Source organism: Anolis carolinensis, chromosome 2 (assembly GCF_035594765.1).
Source record: "Anolis carolinensis isolate JA03-04 chromosome 2, rAnoCar3.1.pri, whole genome shotgun sequence".
In the NCBI taxonomy this organism is placed as follows: domain Eukaryota; kingdom Metazoa; phylum Chordata; class Lepidosauria; order Squamata; family Dactyloidae; genus Anolis; species Anolis carolinensis.
Window position 1 is genome coordinate 158,045,316 of NC_085842.1, and position 26,538 is coordinate 158,071,853.

Genomic DNA, 26,538 nt, shown 5'->3' on the forward strand with positions numbered 1-26,538 from the left:
CGCCCAGGATGGGAAGAGCCGGCTCTGGCGGCCGTAGATTTCGATTTCCCGGGAATGACGTCAGCGCCGGGGGCGGAGCCTGGCTTGACCCATGATAATTAAAATCCTGGGCAGGTTTTGAAAGGGTTGGCAGTTTTTATGTGGCTAGACATTGCAATGCAGTTTGAAACTGCATTATGTGGTTAGTGTAGATTCCTACACAACATTTTATCTCCTTTTGTTGGAGTTTCCCTCCAGAGTTTTCAAGACCCAAACTCTACTCCTCTCAAACATCTCAACCCCCCAAAACTTTTAAAAATAATAATAAAAAGGAATTTAATTTTAGTCAAAATGTTCAAATCGATTATATTAATATTCCTTGTTGGTAGGTATTAATTTTAAGTATATTTGTATTTAGCAGAAGTTGAAGCAATTAGTAGAATAGAATCTATACTCTTTCAATATATGGCTTGAGTGTGGGCAGAGAAGTCAACTGGATTTTCAAAATAGCTTTTCTGTCTTTTTTAGATTTTTATTTTATGTACAGTAGAGTCGCTTATCCAACGTTCTGGATTATCCAACGCATTTTTGTAGTCAATGTTTTCAATATATCGTGATATTTTGGTGCTAAATTCATAAATACAGTAATTACTACATAGCATTTCTGCGTATTGAACTACTTTTTCTGCCAAATTTGTTGTGTAACATGATGTTTTGGTGCTTCATTTGTAAAATCATAACCTAATTTGATGTTTAATAGGCTTTTCCTTAATGCCTCCTTATTATCCAACATATTCGCTTATCCAACATTCTGCCGGCCCGTTTATGTTGGATAAGTGAGACTCTACTGTATTTTGTTTAAAGGAGAGGACATGGGTGTGGAAAAGCTATGTGGAGGGAGAACTAGGGAAATATGACTTTGGGTTGCTGTGAGTTTTCTGGGCTGTATGGCCATGTTCCAGAAGCATTCTCTCCTGACGTTTTGCCCATATCTGTGGCAGGCATCCTCAGAAGTTGGGAGGTCTGTTGGAAACTAGGAAAGTGGGGTTTATGTATCTGTGGAAGGTCCAGGATGGGAGAAAGAGCACTTGTCTGCTTGAGGCAAGTGTGGATGTTGCAGTTGGCCACTTTGATGAGCATTGAATAGCCTGGCAGCTTCAAAGCCTGGCTGCCTCTTGCCTGTGGGGAGATGTTTGTTGGGAGATGTTAGCTGGCCCTGATTGTTTCCTGTCTGGAATTTCCCTGTTTCTGAGTGTTGTTCTTTATTTACTGTCCTGATTTTAGAGTTTTTAAATACTGTTAGCCAGATTTAGTTCATTTGCATGGTTTCCTCTTTTCTGTTGAAATTGTCCACATGCTTATGGATTTCAATGGCTTCGCTGTGTAGAGCCTGACATGGTGGTTGTTAGAGTGGTCCAGCATTTCATATTGTATTATAATATTTTATATTATATTCATATTATTTTGTTTTTATTCTAGTGTTTTTTTAAATTTCAGTTGAAAATTAAGTTAAAAATTCCAATAAAAATCAGACTTCAACATTGAGAAGTATAAACCAAAAGCAAACTTTTTTTTTTCAGTAGATGAGTATTTCTAGTATTACTCCCCCCTTTGAGCCAAAAATCCCATACCAGGACCAAAAATTAGACTCTGCTGCAGACACTCATCCTTGATCTAATACATAGGCCTAAAAGGAACAATAGTGAGCTTAGATACCAATTAAATGAAAAAAAAATAGTGCAATTGGGATCAAACTGTGTGCAAAATAAGCACAGTCACCATGCACTATGGCCTCATTCAGCTATCCCAGCACTCAGCTGTTAACTGATAGCTGCTTTGCACACACTCAGTCCTCGGTAGGCTATTTCTGAGACATTCAATTCCACCCAAAACCACACTCTTGTCTTTGCACTTCTGTAAACCTCTTGTGTGGAGATGGCATTCCTTGCCACAACCAAGGCACGACGTCCTGACACTGGAGATTTTAACAACAAAATTTGTATCTGTTTGCTTAGGTCTCTGCATTTAGCTGCATTTTTTTCTTGTTTTTGTAAGCCACCTTGGAGTCCCAGTATTTGCAGACAGGCAGGATGTGAATAGTAAATAGATTCATAAAGAAAACTATCATTCCAGTAATTATAGGTGCTTTGGCACTAATTCCCAAATGAATGTACTAAACATCTGAATGAAATTGCTGTCACAAAGCCTTCTTGGAAAACACCAGATAGTTCACAGATGCCTAGATTCTTGGATAGAGCTCAAATAATGGATGATCCAAAACTCCAATCAGTAGGAGCTGGTAGACTTTGAAATTTGTAACAACAACGTTAAGACAAGAATAACAGGAACTGTTATGACAAAAATTATTACTCTTTAAGATGCAGTTTTATTTCCCAGGATTATCTGCGTAACTGTACCCAAGACACTACTGTTCACATCATTCTGTTATCTTGGTGGCATGTGAGCAGAGAAGGAAGGCAGAGCAATGAAAAAAGCCTTCCCCAATCATAGGCAAAATTAGCACAACACAGTCACTTTTAATGCAATTTCCACCTGCTCTTCAGCACAGGCAGCGAAGGCTGGATTTCTGCTGCAATGAGCATACAGACAGTTTGCGGGCTCTGCCAGATATTACTGGATTACATAAAACCTGAGGTTTTGAACACAATTAGGATATGGCATTAGGAGCAGAAAACATGCATCTGGAGGAGACCAATCAAAGGTATACAGAGCAGAAATTGAAGAATTTAATTTTTTGGATTACAGTTCCCAGTATCCCAAAGCCAGTGGCCATGTGGGCTGTGAGAGTGTGGGAATTGGGCTGCAAACATTCTGCTATAGAAGTACTCAATGGTAATGAATAATAACTACATGATGATAACTGGGCCAGTGTAATTAGTGGGGACAGTGTAAGCCTCCTCTTTCTGCTGGTTGAAATAGTCTATCAGATAACGCACCCCTGCTTTCATCCCTGGTTTGAGTGCTGCAGAAACCCCAAACGCAATGCCCCCACCTGCTCCACCTGTCATAGCTACCAAGGTGTCATAGCCCAGGTCTATGGCACCGTCCAGCGCCCGGTCCTTGGCCAGGTCTGTGCAGTCTTGGGTTGCATAGTAAATGCTTGTCCCAAAGTTGTAGAAGGTACTGACACCAGGTAACCACTCCATGACTGCATGGACCCGTTGTTCTCTTTCACTAGCACAGTCATCTGGAGTGGAGCGCTGTACTCTTGCAAGCCTGTGGCACTGATGGAGCCAGGATTTGGCGCCAGGATGTGGCAGGTGGTAGCTGCCATTTCGTTCCACCACTTGGAAGGAACTTGTTCCATTGACGGACACCCCAGCACAAGAGTCACCCAGGTGGTGACAAGCTACCGCAGCAGCCAGAAACCCTCTGTGGATGCTGTGCCCCTGGCCATGCAGAAGAGCATCATTAACTTGCATTAGACCTCTGCAGCGCCTAGATTTGGTGGGTGCCAGCTGGTCCAAATTGAACTGCAAGGCAGCAGTGCTACTACTACTCTTCTCAGCGTGGTTAGCTGTACCCAGAGCATCTGCCATGGCAAACAGGAGGGCATCTGTGTCTTCCTGTCCCAGATCTTTGTAGAGTCGATGGACCAAAATTTCTGCATGCCAGTTGCAGCCTGCAGCTTGCAAAGCAAGTGCCAGTGAAGCTCGAATGAGGGTCTGGGACTTCCACGGCACATTGGCAAAATTTCCCATAGCCTCGGGCATCAAGTCTTGGCAGGAAACACCCTTTTTCTGCAACTGGAACTGTAGAGATTTGGAAGACATAGATCTGAAGAAGACATGAAGTGGGCCCTTGATTGAGCCAGAGGTCAACGGGTGGGTTTCAGCATCATTCTCTCTTGGGGACATCAAGTGACCTTCCGATTCTGGGTGCAGCAGGAAGCCAAAGAAAGCTAAGAAGGTCATGGGCAGTGGTGAGTACATGTTAAATTGTTTAATTCAGCCCTGTTGAAATGGAAAGATATTAATGAATCTAAATCCAACTTTGAAGTCTTCTAAAATATGTGCATAGTTATCCTTCTATGAAATACTTATCTCTCAGTAGCCATTTAAATGGCACAAAGTTATAACATCTATATTTAAGCTAAATCAACTTTACTCAGCCTTTTCACCCTGGAGAAACAATTGAAATGATATCCAGGTCTCAGAGTTCCAGCTAATCCAGATTGAGAAACCCTGGATTAGACAGCTTCATGAAGATTAGGTCTGTCTATGGCTGTTTGTCATTCTAGCCATATAACTCCATCTTACCCCCAAACTAAAGACCAACTACTGGTGACTGGAAGCAAACCTATTATGAGACAGAGACAATTCCCTCAGGCAAAATATGTGATGTCACCATGGTACTCCCCAATTTATTTTATTTTATTTTATTTATTTACAATAGTTATATTCCGCCCTTGAAGGGGACTCAGGGCGGATCACAATGCACACATACATGACAAACATTAAATGCCATTATTAGATATACAGCACACAGACAGATAGTAGAGGTGATTCAATATTTTTCCAACTTCCGGTTTCAATCCTTCCCTTTGAATCTTCATGCTATTTCCCACTATAGCAGTGGTTCCTAACCTATGGGCCGTGGCTCAGCAGTGATCCATAAAAACAAAAATCCGGTGAGCGAACCTCCTTCTTCTTTGTTTTATTTCCACTCCTGACCAGCCTCGCCCCTTTTGGTACTAAGGTTCGAGAGTGGTCCCTGGACAAAGTGGTCCCCGGTCAAAGTGGTCCCTGGTCAAAAAAAGGTTGGGAACCACTGCACCATAGAGTGGAGGAGTATCTGGTGTAGCTAGCCCTGTAACTTCAAAACTAGGGTGTCTACACTGTAGAGTTAATGCAGCTTTATATAACTTTAACTGCCATGGCTCAATACTATGAAACAATCGGAGTTGTGATTTTACAAAGTCTGTAGCTTTCTCTGCCAAAGAGTGCTAGTATCACAGCAGACTACAAATCTCAGAATTCCAGTGCTGAATCATAGCAGTTAAAGTAGAGTCAAACTAAATTAATTTCAGTGTAGAAATACATGCTTAGCATGCTGTCCTCAGGGGCAACAGTGAACAACAGAGCCCGTAATGCAGCAAGGTACAGTAGGCTTCTGTACATAAAACTGTAGGTGAATGTCCTGTTTGTTTCAGTCTGCAAAATGTCTGCCCCATGGCTGATAGACTTGCCTGGAAGCTGCCAGAAGCGTTCATTTAGCCATTGTGGTGTCAGCAGATCGAACCAGGTTTGACACAACCCAAAGCTTGTTTTTAGTGTCTGTGAGGTATCAGTGAAGGTTTGATACAGGTTGCTAAAGCAGAGTTTGCATGTTCAAAAGCAGTTTTAGACACATCTGTATAGGTGGCTTTGGGGGTTCCAATCACCCTAGCTAGTGTACAATTTATGTAAGTGTGGTTTTTGTGTGCCTTAAATTTATTTCCGACTTATGGTGTCCATAAAGTTAAACTATCATAGGACTTTCCTTGCAGTAGTTGTTAGAGAGGGCTTGCCATTGCCTGTGAGGCTGAGACAGTATGACCTTCCCAAAGTAACCCTGTAGGTCTCCCTGCTAGTCAAATGGGGATTCGAATCCTGATCTCCGTGTCTAGCCCAACACGCAAACCACTACACGACCAAGCATACATGTATAGGATTATATTATCCAAATAGGAACAGTATCTTCCACAAAGGAGCTCACTATTGCCTCTGTGGCCATTTGTGATATATGGGTAGTCTCTCTGTCTTAACATTTGTGTGTGGCAGAGGTAGGAGCATATTTGAATTCAGGCATTTGGACCTAGTTTTCCTTTGCACCTGATGTACTCTAACACAGGGCTATAGGACTTCTGGTGAAAATTTTTCTTTCCCTCTCCCTTCTCTTTCATATTGGGAAGTTACCTAAATAAATGGTAATATTGGGGTTCTGTTGCCAATTTCTAAACAGAGGGGCTGAAATGACCTATATGAATGTGAAGAGGGTGCTAGAGTATTTGGCACAGCTGCTAGTTTTAAGTTATCTGTGGAACCAGCCTGGCAGAGGCCAAAACAGTGAGAATGAACAGCATTTGTAATGTACAATATGTTTTAATCCAACCAAGAGAATATCCTGCAGTGCATTTCATGTTCTAATCAGGACCCCTCTTACTTTATTGACTGAATGGAATATAACTCTTTCTAGGAAGTTAATCTTTCCCACTGCTATATTGAAGATATATTGTTGATATATGGTATAAGTCCCCAGAGTACTTTCTAGAGTTATCTATAGTTTATTGTTTAAGGCCACAGGAGTTGGCAGGACATGGCCTTCCAACAGGCGTCAGCTTAATAGCTTCATACCATTAGGATAGATGAAGCCTTTTCTCCCAGTCTGACTCTTTCCTCTTTCAAGCACTTTCTTTAGTAAAGCTATTTCACTGTTTTCTCTGGAGAAAGAATATATATATATATCTCATGCATCATGCTTTGAAAAGGGAAGGATAAGGGGTTGGAGGGAAGTGAAATAGTTTTCCTCTCTGTCTGCCGGAAAAATAAACCCAAAGGGAGTATAAACCCCCAGATCAGAACTAAAAGGGCAACGGAATGAAGGGATACTGACACCGATCGATAGTTGTGGTCCAAAGGTTGGATGTACTGGAGGTCATAGTGCTACATGGAGCTGTCTGGACTAGTTTGAAAAAAAAGTTAAATACAAGCACACAGAGAAGATTCACCAAAAGCAAGAAGCTTAAGCTGTGGTGGAATGCTTCTGACCCTGTCGCTCATGAAAAAAAGCAAGTTTAACTAAAGCCTAATTTAAGCCGGCTTCTGAAGAGGAATTAAACAGCTGGGTATGGAATCTCATGATTTCTTGGATGTGGAGTTATATAACTGCATGGGAAACAGCCAGAGGTCTGATCAATGACATGTGAACTATGTATTTAAAAAACCCAAGCTATACAATTAGGGTGGCACCTTCGCTATAAGTGAATATATTAACTTGGCCCATTGAGGTGTATGAACGTTGTCTGGCCTAGTCCTTATAGATAAGGTGGAATCAAAACTGGGGAGAATGCTAGTGGGGTTCTCATTGATACAAGAAAAACCAATCTAGTAAGTGAGCACATACTTATTAGTACTCTATGCTATTTCCAGATTTTGATTCCCCAGTGTAGTAGAGGGAGCAGCCTAGTGTTTTATATATTACTTCTTCAGAATGAAATCCTCAAAAATATTTTCTTTTGAAAGGAACTGACAAAACGACCTGAGAATTCCTTGCCTAAGAATACTGCAAAAATTTAATGGGGTCACCATAAGTTGACAGTATCTTAACATACATGACAGAACTACTTTGAGTGGTTGTGAGCTTTCTAGGAAAGAAAGGAAAAGCTATATCCAATAGGCCCAAATATGGTGCAGTCCCAGATACATGGAGGAAATCCTCCTCAGATAGCTTGAGATACACTCCTCCAGAAGGTATGTCTCTCATCAGCCACTCACTCCCTGGCCAGAGAAGGATCACCTTACCTGCTTGGAAAGAAGAGATCCAAGTGTGTAAAACTTCACAATGCAAATTGAGAGCTGCTGCAAGTCAGTGCTTATGTACATATTCCAGCTGGATGCTCTTATCAGCAGAACCAATTGGAACACAGTTTCACTTACAAATTCTGGCACATTTCCTCCCTTTGCAAGGGGCCCAAATGTTGGCTCTTCCTACTAGTTCCATGTTCTTTGTACTGGCTTCCCCATTTGATTTAGCACTAGGAATTCCCAAGAATATGTCCCAGGGGCAGCTTGTGGACCAAAGATCTGGAACACTTCTCCTCACCCATTATGTCCATGAGTGGCCACTTGCAAATCCTCAGCAACAAGGCAAAAGGTTTGGAAAAGAAGCATTCAGGAGACACTATGTAGAGAGGAGGAAGCAGCTACTCCATGGTCTGTGAACCCAAAATCTAAAACCTCTGGAGTACAGTGTCCTTACTCTTGACCCAAAGTTCAAGTTGGAATATAGGTCAAATACATGGGACACTGAAAATATTTAGTTATTATGATCACCCTGCTTCTATCTAATTATCAATGTAAAAAAGGAAAAGGTCAGCAATATCACCCATTACCATGTTTTTACCCCTTACCTTTTGCAGTTCGAAGCAGCTGTGCGGGATATAAGACAAGGCAGAGGAACCTGTTTTTGTTTTAATTATCAAAAGTAGACCATACACACAGAGACATGGAAATGTTACATGGGACCTTGCCAACATGGGTTAGAGTCCTGAACAGTCAAGTGGGGACAATCCATGTAAAGGTCTCAGGCGTTGCCTCCATCTGGAACAGCCAGAACAAGAAGGCCAATAACACAATAAAGGCAACAAGAAGAAACTGCTGAAGTAATTGGTATCCACTTGAGGAGGAATCACCTGGCGCAAAAGGTGGCTTCGTCCTATGTAGCTGTAGTTTTTAAATCCATACCCCCTGCCCCCCCTCCGGTTGCCACGTTGTTCTTAACAGCTGACATGAAATGAAAACGGGAACTTCCAAGTGCAGCTGCAACTCCAAGACAACAGAGGCCAAAACAAGAACGTTTGCCAGTATTTTAAGGCAATCTGTGACTAAGCAAAGGGAACAGGTCCATGAAGTCTCAACTAGATTCCAGGAAAAAGGTGAGGTGGAGCAGGTGCCCAAAACTAGCCATGAATAGCTAGGATGACTGGCTCTGCTGTCTTGAGCGTGGCTTTCATCCACTCAGGATGGACAAATTCAGAAATGTCATTTTGGGGAGCAAGCATCACAGGATGCAAACACAGGAACGGTTTCAAAAGAGATGTCTTCCCTCATCCTAAACATATTGTAATGAAGAATAGCAATAGGGCCCTCTTCGTCCTGTGCTCCATCTCAGCCGATCACATGCTTCTTTTTTCACATTTAGACAGTCCACCTCTGTAATCCCTTTGCCCAAAGGGAAGTACTGTGTACAGGAAATATGATGATTTTGATTGTTTCCACTGCTGAAGCTGAATAATAGTTGCATCCATGGTGCTCGACAAAGGGGCAACTAGCCTTCCTGCTCCAGAAAGAGAGGGAAGCTCCAGTTTTTCAGTCTTCCTCATCTTCTTCCTCAATTCGCAGGCGCTTCCGCTTGCCTGATGGGCGGAGTTCATCTTCATCACAGGAACCTGCAGAGTCAAAGCCAGGTTTAGGATATGTATAACTTTCCCCATGCAGAGCAGTGGGAACATAAGCTCTCTGTATCCCTGCCCTTCATCTTGGGTTGAGTAACGGCCATCCATTGAAATTTTACAAGTACAAAGATTAAAATATTATTTCAAAATGCAGTATTGGCTGGGTTTGCACAACATACAAGGACAACGGGGACAGAATATGAAATGGGGTGGACAACTTTGAACTGCTTCATTCTTGCTGTATATACTTGATTATAAGCTGAGTTTTTCAGCCCCCCCCCCCCCCCCCCCGCGCTTATACTCAAGTGAGGGTCATGGTCGGCTTATATTTGGATCAGCTTATACTCGAGTATATAGGTAACCAGCATTGGACAGTCTTACCTTAAATTACAGTTTTGTGTAAATATTCAAAAACATTTAACCTACTGATGTCTCAATGAATGTAATTTTATTGGTATCGATTTTTATGTTTATTTTTCAAATTTACCAGTAGCTACTGTATTTCCCACCCTCGTCTTATACTTGAGTCAATAAGTTTTCCCTGTTTTTTGTGGTAAAATTAGGTGCCTCGGCTTATATTCGAGTTGGCTGATACTCGAGTATATACGGGTATATAAGAGCTACACTTTTCTTCCCTATGGAGGCATAATTCCTGAAGTTCTGATAAGCCAAGGCAAATGTCATTTTTACGCCTGGAAAAACTCTTTTTAATGGTATTAATACAGGGATAAAATTAACCACTCTTAGTGGAAAATTGCTTCCTTGATTTCTGCATAATTCTTGATTCCTGATTAGAAGGAGGATCAGAACAGCTACTCACACAAAGGGCAACGGCAAGCTTCTCTGGTGGGAAGTGGGGAATCTGCTATGTTCTCAATAGTAGAAATGATTGAGGACTCCAATTAGAGCTTTGCATTTTCCTCTTCTCCTTATTCCTTATTTGCTCCTTATTCTTTTTACTGTATATGATTGGTTATTCTACTTGCCTACTGCTTCCTTTCACCAGTAGCAGCACTTCATTATTTTTGGAATAAGAAAGCTATTGTCTTCTTGTTTGGTTTTAATAAAGTATAAATGATGTAGTAATGGGATGGAGGGATAAAACTACATCTGACAGGGAGAAATGGCAGGACGAGCTCCCACCCCCAGGAGATGATAAAAGGAAGAGAACAGGGCCAGCCAAGCATAAAGAATGAGTAACTTTCTCTGTCCATGGCTGGATGCTCTAGGCTCAATGAATCCTTTGAAATAATTTCACTTTATCAATCACACATTAGCCATTCCTTAAAGTACAATTGTGTGTTGTAGTACCAAATCTAGAAATTACTGTCTTGAGATCTAATGAGGCACTAGAGATGCATGGAAGAAGCATTTCATGAACTATGCAAATGTAGTGAGTGATTCATGGGACAGCAGTGATGGAAGTGACTGTACTCGAAATTTGGGTTATACCTGGGTGGTGTGATTCTTCCCCCTCTTCCTCACTGTCACTCAATAAACGGCTCCGCTTGGGGCCCTGAGGGCACTGGATGGGTTCCTCCCTGCAAGAAATACACAGAAGTGAGATATCTTTATCCTTTCTGAGAACCAAAGCCCGGGCATGCAAACAAAGCCTTACATTCTAACTTGGAGAATGCAGCTATGATGTTGTGAATTTTGTAAAAGATTTGTGTATTTACTCAATAAATTAAAGTAAAATGTGATTCTGGATGTCATGCATGTTGCTGTGTGCCTTTAAGCCCTCTTGACTTATGATGACAGCTGGGCTGTTCCATTTTGTGTTCTTAAAAAATTGAGAAAAAACAATCAGGAAAGAAAAAAAATGCATGATAAAAGTGGAAGGGGACGGTACAGCAACCACTTTCTCCCAAAATGGAACTTGAAACAGGTCTGCTGTATTCATTGTTGGCCTGCAATTTACTATTAGTTTCAACTTAAATATATCTATTGAATTAATGGGATTTGCCTAAATGTTAACTCAGTTAATGTAATGAATCGACTTTAGTTAGGACTAACTGCTAGGTTTCAGACCTTGTCTTCTCTTCCTGAATGCAGATTGCTTCTTTTGCCCTCACCCACCGCCTCCCTTTTTCATACATTTCTCACTTATCTGTAATCAAGTACCTTGGCTCCTCTGTATCAAGATGATCTTCCTCTGAAACTGAGGAGAGAAAGTGTGTGTGAGCTGAAGAAAGGTCAAGCCTCTTCTATACAGGGCTAAGGTAATTTCCTGGTGAAGTTACCTATTTCCTGCATACACAAAATCACACCATTTCAGGTGCAAAGATCTCCAAGGAAGAGAATAACAGTGTTAATTTAGTGCCTAAACTTTTTCATTTTTGGAACCCTTCAGAAGACATTTACTTTCTGGGGAACCTTAATTCTATCCCCGATTTGTTTAGACAAAATATTTCAGAATAATAAACCTAAAAGTAACTTAGTCCAACCCTCTTCTGACAGGCAGGAAGACACCACACAAGTCCTCCTGACAGATGGCCATCCAGCCTTTGATTAAAAACCTCAGGAGAAGGAGAGTCTATTTCACTCTAATATATTCTGGATCATTTTACACTAATTCAAATACTTCTCCCAATTTCCCATATAATGTCTAGGCTTTTTGAAAATAAATTTTACTCTTGATAATATGATATGAACAATATCCCAGTATCTTAAATGTCTTTTATCTCAAAAACTGGACAAGATGTTGTGTTGTCTTGTGCTGACTTTTATTTTTCCCCATAAGGGGATAAACACACATTATTGTTTGATGGTTTAGAATATGGTTTAGAATATGGGCATTGATTTCCAAATCTTTGATCCAGAAACCAGTTCTCCAAATATTCATGCTCTGCAGCCTTGCTAGAGGACTCTCCCAGGCAAGGGGCAAAACGGGATATTTACCAAGTAGGTGAAAAGTCACAGTAGACTGTGTCTATTCTTTAAAAAAACATGTTGAATATACTGTATATACTTGAGTATAAGCGAGGTTTTTCAGCCCTCTTTAGGGGTGAAAAAGCCCCCCTTGGCTTATATTTGAGTATATAGGCAATCAGAGTTGGACAGTCTCATCTTATTAATGTGTTATTATCTTAAATTAAAGTTTTATGGAAATATGCAAAAAGCATTTCATCTACTGATATCTCAATTAATGTAATTTTACAGATATCTATTTTTATTTTTGAAATTTACCAGTAGCTGCTGCATTTCCCACCCTCGCCATGTACTCGAGTCAATACGTTTTCCCAGCTTTTTGTGGTAAAATTAGTTGCCTCGGCTTTTATTCGGGTTGGCTTATATATGGTACATTATCATCATAGCTTGCTAATGGAGCAATGAGACCAGGTTTAAGTTTGTGCATCCCTAATTATTCCACAAACAAGAGGAAAGGCAAAACACACCTTTCCCTTAAACAAGAAATTTTAACTTAGTCTTCCTATTCCAGATGTGCCAGGCTACAATTTCTATCATCCCCAACATAATGGACATTGGTCATCCTGGCAGGATAGGTGGCATTGGGAGCTGTGATTTTAACCACCTTGTGGGTCACAGACTGGGAAAAGCCAACACATGGCTTATCAGAAAAGCAGTAATCAATTCCAAAAAAATTAAGAAACGAAACTGAGCAAAAGACCATACTTTAACAAAACCGCTGTATAAACATTTGAGAAAGAGCAAATAATGTCAAACGGAACTGAAAAACCAGATTGTGAAACTGATTAGTCAACAGTCTGAGGAAGTTATTTTGGGCCAGATTTTGCAATCATGGCTGAATTTGGGGATTCATATTTGGAATTTGAAAAAGCAAATATATCAAATAGTCTCTACTTTAGATGCATAACTACAGAAAGAGAGAAGGTATTCCGGAGAGCATCAATACAGTGCATCAACAATGGAGCAAGACATCTCCTGAGACATCTCAAATTGTTCACAAATGCTCAGAAGAAAGATTCAGCAATACAATAATGTAACATAAGCATACATTTGAAACAAATCTTTATCAGTGACCTTGTTATGACTATCGGCATTTGTGCAATTTAATAGGAAGAACTGTTTCAGCCAACAAGTGTTTCAGTTAGTACCAGCCAAGTGCTTGTCTTTGCTCTCTGTTTTTCTGTGCACACCTCACCTGCCAGCTGTTCTTGGGTCTCTCTCTCCACCTCTTGTAGGGAAATGGAAGCAGCTATTCGCTGCAATTGCTCTGGGCTGAGTTTGGATGGAATGCGCCAGAAAGACTCCTGAACAAGGCAGAAAGACAAGGAAATAAACAAAGGCTGCTAGCTCCTGGTTACACAGAATGATGGTCACAAGAGAACATAGTTTGCTTGTGGAACTTGTTTTCCAGAGGTACCAAATCAATTTGAACAAGAACGGAAAAAATGTGCTAATTATATAATTTCTTTTGCTTTAAAAACATTTTTCCAAGCCCTTTACTAAAGTGATTTGATACATTTTTCATAGTTGTCATCTGTACATAATATTCTGCTCCTAGCCAGCAGTGTGTTGCCACTTATAGCTCACTTTTCCTTTCCTTTTTTTTTTTTTTGGATTTGGTACATTTTGAAAACAAACTCCCCATCTCTTAAAAGCAGCTGTGCCAGCTAGGGAGGCCTACCACACATGAAAGCAATAGCCCAGTGTTTAAAAGGCACACACAGGCATAGCTCTATTAGAAAAGACATGAGATAAAACCTTAACAAAAATGACAAATGCAATGATAAAACTTCAATGTCTTCAATGAATCAACACACAAAACAAAGCAATACAATAATAACTTCCTTATATGACCCTTATAAGATACAAGATTACAAAGTGCAAACAGAATGGCTCCTAACAGAACACAAATTCTAGAATGATTTCTCCAGAAAGAGGCAATCATTTTCCACCATATCTAAGAATCAAGGTCTGAAATGAATGAACAGCTATGGTTTATTTTGCCCAGAATGTAAGGATAGATAATCCCCTTTGAATAGATCCATATGGGAAAAAGACTTAAAATGGAGTTTGAAAACATGGCCACATATTTTCAAATGGAGATAATGCCAATCACATAATGTAAAAGTAACTGCATCTTTAGGCAGAATGTGCGCATACAGCTTTTAACTGGCTTATGTCTCCTAAAAATATATTGACCCACATAGATGCAGTTACAGCAGCCAACACAAAAACTTTCCTCACAAACTATGGATATAAAAGTGTATGGCACTCCCTTCTCAATGCCCCTTGCAAAAGCCACCCATGAGCTCATGCTTCTATATTTCTGAATAAATGAGCACTGATCAACTAAAGTGACAATTGCCTGTTTGTGTTTCCCTAGAAGCCTGTCTCCCTGGAGGATGGGAGTTAGCACATACATACATACACACACACACACACACACACACACACACACACCACACACAATGTACGGCATATGCATATATGTGGGGGTGAGGGACAGAGAGAAGGGGATTCAGCTATGAATCCCAAGTAAAGCAGACCTATTAAATGGATGAGCTTGCTATATTAACATCAAAGTATGCTCAATTGATTCAATGGGTTTGCTTTAGCTGGAAGTAACAGCTGGATTAAAACACACACACATCCCTCCGAATTCCAACATGCAATTGTACAGTGTTATTTCAGTCCACAAATAACACTTTCTTTCAAGATCTCAAAGAATATACAGCTGGGCGGAAAATAATAAAAGGATTGAACCAGAGATTTTTCCTGAGTAAGACTGTGCAGAAAAATCCAGACAGCACATAATTACTGATGTTTGCTGACACATAAATCATGACTTCATTCTCAAATCTTTTAGGTCACTTTGACCATGAAGCTAAACACAAATATTTCCTAAATGAAAAATAACCCCTACAAACCCAGTCTCAATGCAAGCAGCAGGAGGGAACAGCTAAAGGCTCAGCACAGTCTTTCAGCAGAATTTACCCATAATTCTCCCGATATACTTCACAATAAATTCTACAGAAAGGAGAAAGTATCCATTGTTGCAAGGAGCCAACCAACCCTGGCCACTGCCTATTCCCTTCCCAGGCATTCAAAATTACCAGGAGTGACACAACAGCAGAGACAGTAGAAGAAGTCAGTGTTTCTTTTATGTTCTTCTGGAACCGATAAAGCTCTTGTCTTTCGCCACTCTACTCAGAGAAGGGAATGGTTCCTTTTTTGAAAAGAGTTAAGGTACAGTATGTAAACTTACCCATGGGCAAGTCAAACCAGATTTTGTGGGCTGGCTTATTGACTAAAACATAACTGTGAGCAGCACATACAGAAACCAATTACTGCCCACGAACCTCAATGCTGCAGTGGAAGTAAAGAAACTCATTCCTGTTCTAATACATCCATTATCATTTCTATGATTATATGAAACAAAGGATCTAAGGAGTGGGCATCTTGCTATAAAGGAGAATTGAAATTCCAGGTGTCTTCTCCTTCAAAAGAACTTCCTTTCTTCCATCTATCTGCTTACCTTGCCTGCTTCGCCCTCCCCTTCCTAGAGGCAGTGACTGCAATAGGGTGAAGCAGCATATGTATGTGTCTTGTCCTCGGATTTAATTGTGTGTGTGTTTTTTTTAAAGCAACCCAGATTTAAATGAGATGAAATTTCACCCAGCATGTACAAAATATATCCTTGTAAAAAGTCTTGTTACACACATCCTAGTTTCTAATTGCCTCCTAAAAGAAAGAGTTACCTGCTCATTGGCTGGTGCTCGCAACCCCATTTTCCGTAGAAGCTTCTGGAAGTTTTTGTGTTCCATGGCATCCTCATTTTCTTCAGATAGTGGCACCAAAGGCACAGGCTGGGTGCATCCTGGTGAAAAGCAATGCTATCAATTTAAGTCCTGCTAATTGTTCTAGGGAGACAAGGAAAATATTCATGTCTACATAGCTCTGGAAGGTACACTGCTCTTGCTTGAGGAGGGCAACTAGGACCCAGTGCAAAACCCCTCCCTAGTGGCATTTAATGGTACCCCAACTAAGCCAACAGGATTGGCATGAGGTCACAACTCTTCCTCTTAAGAACCCGCAACACCAGGCTCAGGTTTCACTGTACTCACCATCTTCTTCTCGATCAGCAGCTGTTCGGTTCAGGCAACTCTGGATCCATAAGAGGGGACCTGACAAACCTATGGGGACAAAAGTGGGAGGGGACGTGAATGGCCCCTTCTCTCAATATTATTGATTCAATGATGGGGAGGGGATAGATATAACAGCTTGATCTGGTTCTCCATATGGAGAAAGATTAGAACAGTGGTTCTCAACCTGTGGGTCCCCAGGTGTTTTGGCCTACAATTCCCAGAAATCCCAGCCAGTTTATCAACTGCTAGGATTTCTGGGAGTTGACGGCCAAAACATCTGGGGACCTACAGGTTGAGAACCACTGGTATAGAAAAATAGACTGAACCATTCAGAACAGAGATGGCAGGGCAGAGCATTTGTAAACATTACTCCTTACACTGCAGCATACGAAGTAAAGAGCTGATCTAGAGTATCTTGCTAACGCACTGGTTTAGTATTTGTACAGAATGTGCTAATTCACTTGTTTTCTATTTGCATGGAATGTTTACGCAGAGATGAATTTTAAAAAATCATGTTATTTGCCATCTATTGTTTTATGCTTCATTTCATTAATGCTTAGGCCAAGAAAAGGAGTTGGATAAAGGAGAAACAGGAACATACACACAGGGATATGTGTTCCGTGTAACAGTTCAATTTGTCATCAGCAAGGACGGTCCTGAACACTGATTCTCCAAACTGGAGTAATATTTATATTTGTAAACAGCATTCTGCGCAAGTCTTGATTCCTTCAGGAATTACCTGCCACTACCCATTTCCCACTGCAGCGTACAGCCCCAGAAAAGTGGTGCAGGAGCATTCAAAAGCTCATGAAAAGACATGCGGCTTCACATCAATGTCCTAGAAGATCTGGCCAGCAGTTGCCTCACCCTGCAGGTTCTGCAGCAGGCATTTGGATGAAGCTCTTCAGACTAGTGGGCAGGGAAGAAATTTCCTGAAATTAGGAAGTTTGAAAACCACCACCTGAAGACTTCACAGGCATATGTCAACAGTACCCTTAAGATATTTTGGACTACAAGCCCCATTAACCCCACCAGCAGTTAGTCATAAGGGATAAAGGGAGTTGTAGTCCAGGACATCTGGAGGTATCCCTGCAATAAATGGTGCTGCAGAGAATGCAGACAATACATGCCGGTACTCTTTTCTGCCAGCACTTTCTCACCTTCCTGCCTCAGACTCCGTACAAGTGTATTGATGCCTCTATCTGATGCAGACCCCCATTTCTTGTTAGTCTGTTTATCTTGGGACCTGTTGCCAGTGCTATTGTTGCCATCGTTCTGGGTTGGTTCTTCGTCATCCTCACTATCCAAATTATCATCTTCATCTTCTTCTTCTTCCTCTTCTTCTCCTTCATCAACCTCATCCAAGTCTAGTGCTCTAAAGTCCTTGGAGAATGCACCTTTCTTCTGAAAGAAAGATTGATTGATACCATGACAGAGCAGCAATAGACACAAACTCAATACCTCCCTCCCTCAGCAACTTAAACAAACTCTACAGAGAAATCTCATCACATTCCAAAAAGCTCAGCTTGGATCAGATTCAATGGTCTCACTACTATCAAATCCCAACAGTTCTGCATCATCAGTTTAGACCAGGGGTCCCCAAACTAAGGCCCGGGGGCCAGATGCGGCCCTCCAAGGTCATTTACCTGGCCCCTGTCCTAAACTTTAGACTTAGGGTTGACCTAAGTCTACCCGGTCTTTGGAGGTCTTTTTGCTTAGCTACGGCCTTATGAGACCATCTAGATGGCTTTTGGAGGTCACTTTCCTTATCTATGGTCCTATGAGACCTTCTAGATGGCCTTTGAGGGTCCCTTTCCTTACCTATGGCCTTATGAGACTATCTAGATGGTCTTTGGAGGTCTCTTTGCTTACCTATGATCTTATGAGATCGTCTAGATCAGGGGTCCCCAAACTAAGGCCCTCCAAGGTTATTGACCTGGCCTCTGTCATAAACTTTAGACTTAGGGTTGACCTAAGTCTGAAATAACTTGAAGGCACACAACAACAACAATCTTATTTTTAGACTATTTCATCATAGTCTGGCCCCCTAACAGTCTGAGGGACTGTGAATCGGCCCTCCACTTAAAAAGTTTGAGGACCCCTGGTTTAGACAGTGTACTTTGTCTCATAGGAGAAGAGTCACAGACAGGAAAAAAGGCTGAAACCTATGAGCTCATCCCCTTTTGCCACTTGCCAGTTCCACAAACATCCCAGGTCCAAGAGTGGGATGCCTTCAGTCATTCAGATGTTCTGGCCTATCCTTCACACATTCCCTTGTTGTGGCCATGGTGGGTTGGACGTATGTGACTTACAGACTAAAACATATTACCAAAATGCCAAAGGTCCACCCCTTGCTTCAAGCAACAACAGGAAAAAGGCTCAATTATAGTATCTATAAAGCAAAAGAATGAAAGTCTATTCAGCAAGAAAAAGAAAGTGTCATAATATGACTCAAAATGCTAGTGTTTGGTTAGCAAGAGAGCAGAGAAAGGGGACTCATGCTGGTGAAAGGGCACTTAAGGGGAATCTGGTCAACTGTTTTCTCCTTCCCTGTTCTTCAAAAAAAATCTTGCAGGCATCAGCCCAACTGCCTTAAATTCCAGTGTGTATTTGTATTATCTTACATGCAATATACATTTGTACACATGAACATGTACATACCATGGAATAAACAGACAAAACTGAGGATGGGTATCATACCGTGCCACAAGATCCAGACTTCCGCTGGCGCTTCTTGTACAGTTCCTTACGATCAGACACCAGCCCCATGCTGAGCAGTTTCTCAATAATGCGGGCCTTGGAACGTTTTGCAGTGATGTGCCTCATTACATTGGCCAGGATATCTTCAAAATAGGAAAGAGAAAGAAGTAAAGGTAATATTGAGTCAAGAAGGGAGGAAGGGATTAGCAGGACATAGCAGAGAAAAGCCAAGTAGGATGATAAACTAGTAAAAGGAATTCAGCTTACTTCTTCCCTAATCTGTTGTGTCAAAAATACATGCATCCCTCCACAATCTTTCTAGATACAATCTTTCTAGATCCCTTTTACCAAAAAAAAAAAATCAGGCAGTGGGTTAACACTGAAAAGGAACAAAAATTGTATAAAAAGTTGTCTTCCAAACACATAACATTGCTAGGATGATTTAACTTCAGAATTCCCTCAGGTACATTTTGAATCACATGATATTTTGACGACTTCTTGCAGCTCACAAGGCAACTAACTTCCCCCTCCCAGCTGGTCCAAACCCCATCTAACTTTTCTCCCTTTCCTTTCACTTTCTTCATCCCTCTTAAGCCTCTCGACTTCTCAATCTTCCTGTAGCTTTACCTGACCAAGGCAAGGAGGATGACCCTGGTCTTATCTGTCACACCATACTTCTGGGAGGTTTGTAGGAAATATTCCCCACACAGAAGCAAACATAATGTAAATGAGGCTTACAAAGGCAGCTCCAAGATAATAGTTTTGGCACTTCAATCACAGCCCACCCGTTTTTCAGTTAGCCAGTCGGAAGGGCAACTTTGTATCATTATCTGGTTGCAAACTTAGAAAGACTCTCTGGTTGCACAATCTCACCATCTGCGTTCTGGTATTCCTCAAAAAGTCGTCGAAGCTCCAGCTCCTGATCCTCTGTCCAGAGCACAATCCGTGTCCCCTTCCTGTTGAAGAAAGTGCAGCACACCAGTAATTATAGGATGCCCACCTCCTTTCACATCCCAGGATTTCTCCACAGAGGGCATGGCAGAAGGGGAGTTACGGCACAGAGAAAAGGACAAGACTCTGAAGAATGCTATGTGAATGAATCACAAAGGGAGGGAGACAGAACTGTAGACATTTCTGTACAATTCCATAGTACAAGACTTCCTTTACCTTTCAGTTCTTTAAACTTTTTTAAAACATGTGAAAAAGCACTACAGACGTGTGTGAAAATATTGGGTATCCGAAGACAGAATGCCTGATGTTGTCCTATACTACTTAAGTTAAGTGGCAATGCCTGAAAAAAAAAAAACATTTTCCTCTTGTCTGTCTATGTGTACATAAAACAAATGTGTATGTTTATTATACAAGCTTCACAGATGTCGGAAAATACAGTGACTTTTCAGGAGAAAACTGCATTTACTGAGAGTATAACTTTTATACATAGCTAAAGATACATTAAACAAAATCTATACAGACTTAATAAAATGTAAACTTGAAAGTTCTTTTTTTACACATTTACTCAAATATAATCCAATTGAATGGAACATTTTCTAAATAGGTTTTCAATTAGCTGCATTTCAAACACAAAAATTTTAAAGTAAAGATAGAAATAGGATCAACAAATTCCATGCTAGTTAGTTACAAGTGTGTGAGAGCTATTTCTGATTTGTGTTACCAAGAGTTTTGCACAAAATGCATTCAAATCCCATGCTGGGGGAAAAACTAAACATCACAAATACCTGACTATTTTTTATAATAAAACTAATCTATAATTTTCAGTGTGAAATCACAAGTTGGAAGGTGGGGTCCTCATTTAGCTTAACCAAGAATATTTTGAATGACTCAATTCATGATATTTCAGCCCCAAAACAGCCCAATGGCTGTTCTACATATTAAAAGTATAGAATGGTGAGGATATTTCAAAAGACAGATAGAAGACTCCATATGTGAAATTTCTTGAATTTACATTCATGTGAAAAAGTATTTTATTCTGTCATGTGATAGAATAGTTGGTTTACTGTCACTTTCATAGAAGAAGAGTTTTGTCCATGAGACAAAAATATGTATATAAAACACCCCATGTAAATTACATTTAACATGTTGGTGTTTGTTATTTTATCATTGTTTGCCGTGTCTTTTGCTTGCTCGATTAACACATTTAATTTACATTTCCTATTTTAAAAGATTTTTCTATTAAACACAATATTTGATATCTTAATTTGATTAGAACAATTGAGTATGTATGCTTATATTCACTGCTGTTCTGGCATCTTAACTATTTATTTTTTATATTCCATTTCCTCCTTGCATAGGATCCAAGGGGGTGGTATATATATTTGGTATATAGCAAGGGTGGGGATCAGTCAACTGTCAAGAGGTCCCTGGACTACAGTTGCTGTTAACCTTGTTCAGCACAGCTAATGATGAAGAATGCTTGGAGATGCCATTCAGCATTTAGAAGACTGCTGATCCCCAGCCTTGGTATACCTTTTGGTACAAGCGTCATTCCTGTTTTGCTGAATTAAAAAAGTAACAGGGAAGCATGACACAAAACTACCCACTCAAGTTTCTGAAGTCCTCACTAAATAGGTAGCTTCTGCATGCTACCAAATAATTTGCTGCAATCACACTTTGCTTTAAAAATCAATGTAGTGTGAAGAACAACTGCATTCTGAATTAAATACTCAGCAAAGAATGCTAGCTACACAGAAGAACAGAAGAGACATGCCACACTTGCCTTTTGCTTTTGTGAAAGACATGACTTGTCAGGCAGCCAACCCTTCTCTCCAGCCACAGCCAAAGGACACAGCTGAGTTCGCAGGGTTGTGAGACCAACCAATAGCATCATCACCAGAAAGAAGAGGCTGTGTATCCACCTTACCTCTCCTGAGGGAAGTCTCGCATACTGTTGGCCAGCCCCAAGCGCACCAGCTGCTTAGCCACCTGTTTACGGGTCCGGCTGCGATTGTTCAGGTGAGCCAAAATGTTGTTAAGGATGTCTTCACCTGGTATTGGGGATAACAGTGGGGAGAGATGTGATATAAGCATAAGGACTAGGCTAGGAGGAGCTCTCCAGCCTATTTTAAGAGCCAAAAAAGGCCCCTTTACCCAAGTTCCAGCTTATACCAGTCATTTGTATAATAAAAAAGAATCAGCTACTATAAAAGCTTTCCTCTCTGATAGCAGACTTGCCAGACTTTAAAATTTTCTGACCCAGTAGCCACCATTACTTTCAAACAGTGTTATTGAACCAAATTCAACCCCCACTCCATCATTTTTAAAAGCCTAGTATCTCACTTTTGAATTGACACAGATGATTGTAGACTTCCAGAGCTTTCTTCTGGACTGCAAGTCCCATAATCCTTCAATGTTAGCTATCCCCGCGAGGGATGCTGAGAGTTGCATGCCAAAAGCATCTAAAGAAAGAGCACAATGGCTCACTCCTGCTTTACACTGACCAGTGAGTAAAAAGGATCAATACTAATAATTTTAATTATTATTATTTTATTTCTTACCAGCCTCTCATGGCTTGAGGCGGGTTTCAGAAATACATCTATATTTCTGTGAACTAGATAAAAAAGGGTATTTTGCCTAAATAGAAACAGTTCTATCAGGTTAAAATCACCAAGATGAATACCATATTCTGCATCATAATTTAAAAATGTAAATTGTCCTCTCTTGTCCCTGGTCTTCCTTGTCTCTCTTAATCTCTATAAACAGAACTATGGAGGGTTCTATGAATTTGGTTCTACAAATTTTTTGTGGTGCTGCCATTGACATTCATTTTTACTCCCTCTGAAAGAGGAAAAAGGATCTCCAACCCTTCTCATCATATGATTCCAAATTTGGGTTGGGAGTTTTAAAATAAAAATTATGTCCAGCCAAGAGATACAATGGAGGTTCCTATAGCAAGTCTGGTTCTTATACTCTTTGCTTGTCCCCCACTCTGTGTTTTGAGCAGTGCCCTCTCCATGCATTGCAAAGTGAGCAGATACCTTCCACTTCCTTGTACTTGTAATAGAGTTCCCGCAACTCCTCGTCTTCCTCCTCAGTCCACCTTGAAGCCTTGCAAGAGTCGGAGCTGTTTGGGATGAGACATTATGCACTGAGAAGTGCTTAATAAACACTGCCCACATTCAAAAAGCTTTTTTGGGGTGGGACTAGGAGGGTATAGACAGATGGAAATGTTCTGTAAATAGAAATCTATTTGTGGAGCTTGTTTCCAAAAGGTACCAAATCAACTGAACATATTTTACAGGAATTGAAAAAAATGCTGATGGTATTGCTGTAAAAAGCAATTTTCCAAGCTCTGTACCTAAGTGATTTTATATATTCTGAAAATTTTGATCTGTACATAATATTCTACTCCTAGCCAACAATATGCTGCCACTCATAACTCGTGTTTCATTTTTTTTGAATTTGGTACTTTTTGGAAACAAATTCTGCATTTTTAAAACTGATAATGGAGAAGGTTCTTTTATAGCACTTTTTAAAATCTGAGGTCTTTAATGCATGGCCTGATGTAAAGATGCTTTCTTTAAAAATTCTTTGTCACAGAACATTGGAGGGGAATGTTTAAGTCTTGTTTAAGTCCAATTGTTGCACCATGCCTCTATGTTTGTTAATACTTCAAGGAGTCTAGTATTTAGCAGCCAGGGTCCCACTAAGATCAATTACAAGAAACTTTGCTGAAACAACTTCACTGGCAACCAGTCATTTTGTACTAGGTCTTGCCTATAAAGTCCTTCATGTCTTGAGTTTAGGCTATATGAAAAACCATTGCCTAGATTCTGTTCTCAGGTCTGGTTAAAGTTAACACAGTGATTGAACAGGTTTGTTCTATTAGTGACTAACCAACAGGTTGTATTCGTTATATGAAATTGCTGTGAATGGGATTTCTCTAAGAGTGCATCTACATTGTAGAATTAATGCAGATTCACACAATTTTAGCTCCCATGGCTCAATGCTAGGGAATCATAGGAGTTGGAGTTTTACAATGTCACTATCCAGAATGTTGGAGCCTCCCAGGATTCCACAGCATTGAGCCAAGACAGTTGAAGTAGTGTTAAACTGCATTAATTCTACACAGTTCAGATGAACCCTTCAGAATGACCCACCCTTCTCAAATATGTTTGGTGAAGAAACAGAAGATGACCTTCTATGTCAGTGTTCTTAACCTGTGGATCTCCAGATGTTTTGGCCTTCAACTTCCAGAAATTCCAGCTGCTGGTAAACTGTCTGGAATTTTTGGGAGTTGTAGGCAAAAACACCCGGGGACCCACAGGTTGAGAACCACTGTTCTAGGTGATTGTTCTTAAGACTGTGAATATTTTCCCCATGGGAGGCTGGATTGCTCCCTGCTCTTTTTATTCAAGCAGGTATTTGATGATTAACAGTGGTGTGTGTGTGTGTGTCTTTTTTTAAAGTAAGGATGATTTTTATACAACAAAAAGTTTAACTTTTTGTCAACATGTTTTAGCTCTATCTTGTTTTAACTTTATTTTATGATGAATTGGGTCCCATGTTGGGAGAAAGTTAATTTAAAAGTATGTAAAAATATGAATCTAGAGGCCTGTTTACTAAAAACAAGTGGGAAAATACAACTAGACAAGAATTCGATTGCAAAAGGGAACAGAACCTTGGCCCTTGATCAGTTTCCATGACTCATTTCTTTTTTAAAAAATGGCCTTCCAGAAAATAAGTAACTGAGGAATGCTTCTAACTCACCTTCCATCTTGCAGTGAGGAATAGCCTTCTATCATCTCGCGTACCACAGCAGTGTTTTTCCAGAACAGCAGCTCCATGTAGGCCTTCTTATTGGTGGATGCCAGTGCAAAAAACTTGCCCACAATGTATTTAGCAAAGGTCACCAACTCCTGGAGAGATGGGAAAGAGTCAAAGTAGATAAGCTTCTCCTGATAGCCAGTAAGCTGTTTTGAGTCCCATTAAGAAGAACAGAATCTAAATCAAATAAAGTTCGTTCTTAACCATTTCCTAGAGGATTTAGTAAATGCCTAGAGAGGGCATATTTTAGCAGACACGGGCAAATGAAACTGTAGGGACTGGTCCTACAGATATGAGAGTTTTGTACTGCACTGTCTTTTTCTGGATTTTTCTCTGGATTTTTTTCAAAGGGAGATTCCAAGGAAGCAGACAGGAATTATACAGCAGGGATAGGCAACAGCACCATGACAGAGGCTAAATTTTGCCCCATATCTTTGCTCAATGGGCTATACAAATGCTGAAAAGAAAACTAAGGCAAAAATGGAGGACACCTGATTTTTCCTTTAGTTTTACATTCAACTAATGTTTGGTTCTGCCTGTGTTACAAAGAGGGCAAAATTCATTGTCACTGTACTGAAACCTAGGCAACTTAGGAAAACACTTTTTTTTTTCAAAATTGTATTGCAGATATTACACATTTTGGTCAAGATATAATGCAATACAGTGGTACCATCACCAAGCAGCAAGCGCATAATGAATGGCAACTTCTGCCTTTAAATAGAGAGCAAGAGAGATAGAGAGAGACAAGCTCAAGGTTTCCTCACCTTGTAAGCTCCAGCAGCTGGGTCATTGAGGAGGCGATTGAAGAGGCAGAAGATGGAGAGCTGGAAGAGCAGGGCCTCCATCTTGAGGTCACAAGCAATGCGGTGCAACATCTTTACGATACAGTGGTTGGTGTGAGAGCTATTCTGCTGGTAGTTCTTCAAGAGCAGGATGTAGGCCTTAACCACATGGGCGCTAGCAAACCTACCCTCCCCAGAGATGTAGGTATTAAGACATGTTTAGTGTACAAGCAAGGAGAGGTATTTACAGCCAGTGTATGTGTGCATGCTGCATCTCTTCAAAAGCACAAGTACAGTTTCTAAAACAGTTTCAGATTCTGTGTGTCTGTTTTAAGAAACGTTTTAGCCCTTGGGGATGGGGTAGGGGAAAGGGTAAAAGAATGAGTAGGCAAAAGGAAGCAGAACTCTGTGATATTTGAAACAGCTCATGCCCATAGAAGATGAGAGGATAAAAACGAGAGATGGGATGTTTTTCTCATGCCTCTCAATTGTTGACTTCTCCATTGCTTTTAACTTAGTATTGTCCGATTATTGGGAGAAAGGAAGACTATTATTACTAAGAAATCTGCTTACCGCTTCATGTAGTCCAGAAAGCTGAATTCCTTTTCTGAGACATGTACAGATGCCAACTCCTCCTCGGCTACCTCCTCTTCTTCAGCTGCCTCCTCCGATTCCTCTACTTCTGGTATCATTCGCCCTGTACACATTGGAAGCGGGGAGGGAAAGGTAAACAACATGGTTCCTGGTTCTATTCAGAAACACTTATCATTGTACCAGTCTAGAAGGAGCAAAAGGGGGCAGCAAAGAAGGGTTTGTAGGGTGCCATTATTTCAAGATTAACATGTCTCACATTTTTAAGGAGAGGATGACCAGAATGACTATGCATGGAAGGTCACCAACTTGAAAACAGCATCAGCACCATTAATACTTTTCTTTTTGTCAGTCTTGTATTTGTGGAACTGTTTCACTTGAAAAGAATATCAACCATCTCTCTCCCCAGACAACCCTCTCGTTATTAGGTATACTTTCAGAGGCTTTCTTATAA

The 26,538-nt window shown here is 40.5% G+C and overlaps 2 protein-coding genes across 4 annotated transcripts in view; both read right to left on the bottom strand.

Annotated features, from left to right (window-relative positions):
* Nucleotides 1-2,342: 2,342 nt before the first annotated feature.
* apof (apolipoprotein F) lies at nt 2,343-8,016 on the bottom strand. The gene is made up of 2 exons (XM_062970941.1): nt 7,503-8,016; nt 2,343-3,953 (listed from the first exon to the last, which is right to left on the bottom strand). The coding sequence occupies exon 2, from the start codon at nt 3,930-3,932 to the stop codon at nt 2,847-2,849; it is 1,086 nt and encodes a 361-aa protein (XP_062827011.1). The 5' UTR covers nt 3,933-3,953; nt 7,503-8,016; the 3' UTR covers nt 2,343-2,846.
* Nucleotides 8,017-8,157: 141 nt separating this feature from the next.
* Nucleotides 8,158-26,538, bottom strand: part of timeless (timeless circadian regulator) — a 73,895-nt gene continuing 55,514 nt past the window's right edge. For 2 of the 3 annotated variants that reach the window (XM_016991216.2, XM_062970938.1), the window contains exons 17-30: nt 26,067-26,190; nt 25,476-25,677; nt 24,655-24,803; nt 22,923-23,008; nt 21,809-21,932; nt 19,804-19,886; nt 18,931-19,073; nt 17,391-17,634; nt 16,210-16,278; nt 15,844-15,962; nt 13,281-13,389; nt 11,279-11,315; nt 10,607-10,695; nt 8,158-9,148 (exon numbers count right to left, since the gene is read on the bottom strand). In XM_016991216.2, the coding sequence (XP_016846705.1) occupies nt 9,069-9,148; nt 10,607-10,695; nt 11,279-11,315; nt 13,281-13,389; nt 15,844-15,962; nt 16,210-16,278; nt 17,391-17,634; nt 18,931-19,073; nt 19,804-19,886; nt 21,809-21,932; nt 22,923-23,008; nt 24,655-24,803; nt 25,476-25,677; nt 26,067-26,190 (1,658 nt within the window). In that variant the 3' untranslated portion in view covers nt 8,158-9,068. The remainder of the gene's footprint in view (nt 9,149-10,606; nt 10,696-11,278; nt 11,316-13,280; nt 13,390-15,843; nt 15,963-16,209; nt 16,279-17,390; nt 17,635-18,930; nt 19,074-19,803; nt 19,887-21,808; nt 21,933-22,922; nt 23,009-24,654; nt 24,804-25,475; nt 25,678-26,066; nt 26,191-26,538) is intronic. The other variant, XM_062970940.1, reaches the window with a different exon arrangement.

Bases quoted from the DNA above. Each gene is read 5' to 3' on its own strand.
- apof (XM_062970941.1), bottom strand. From the start codon at position 3,932: ATGTACTCACCACTGCCCATGACCTTCTTAGCTTTCTTTGGCTTCCTG.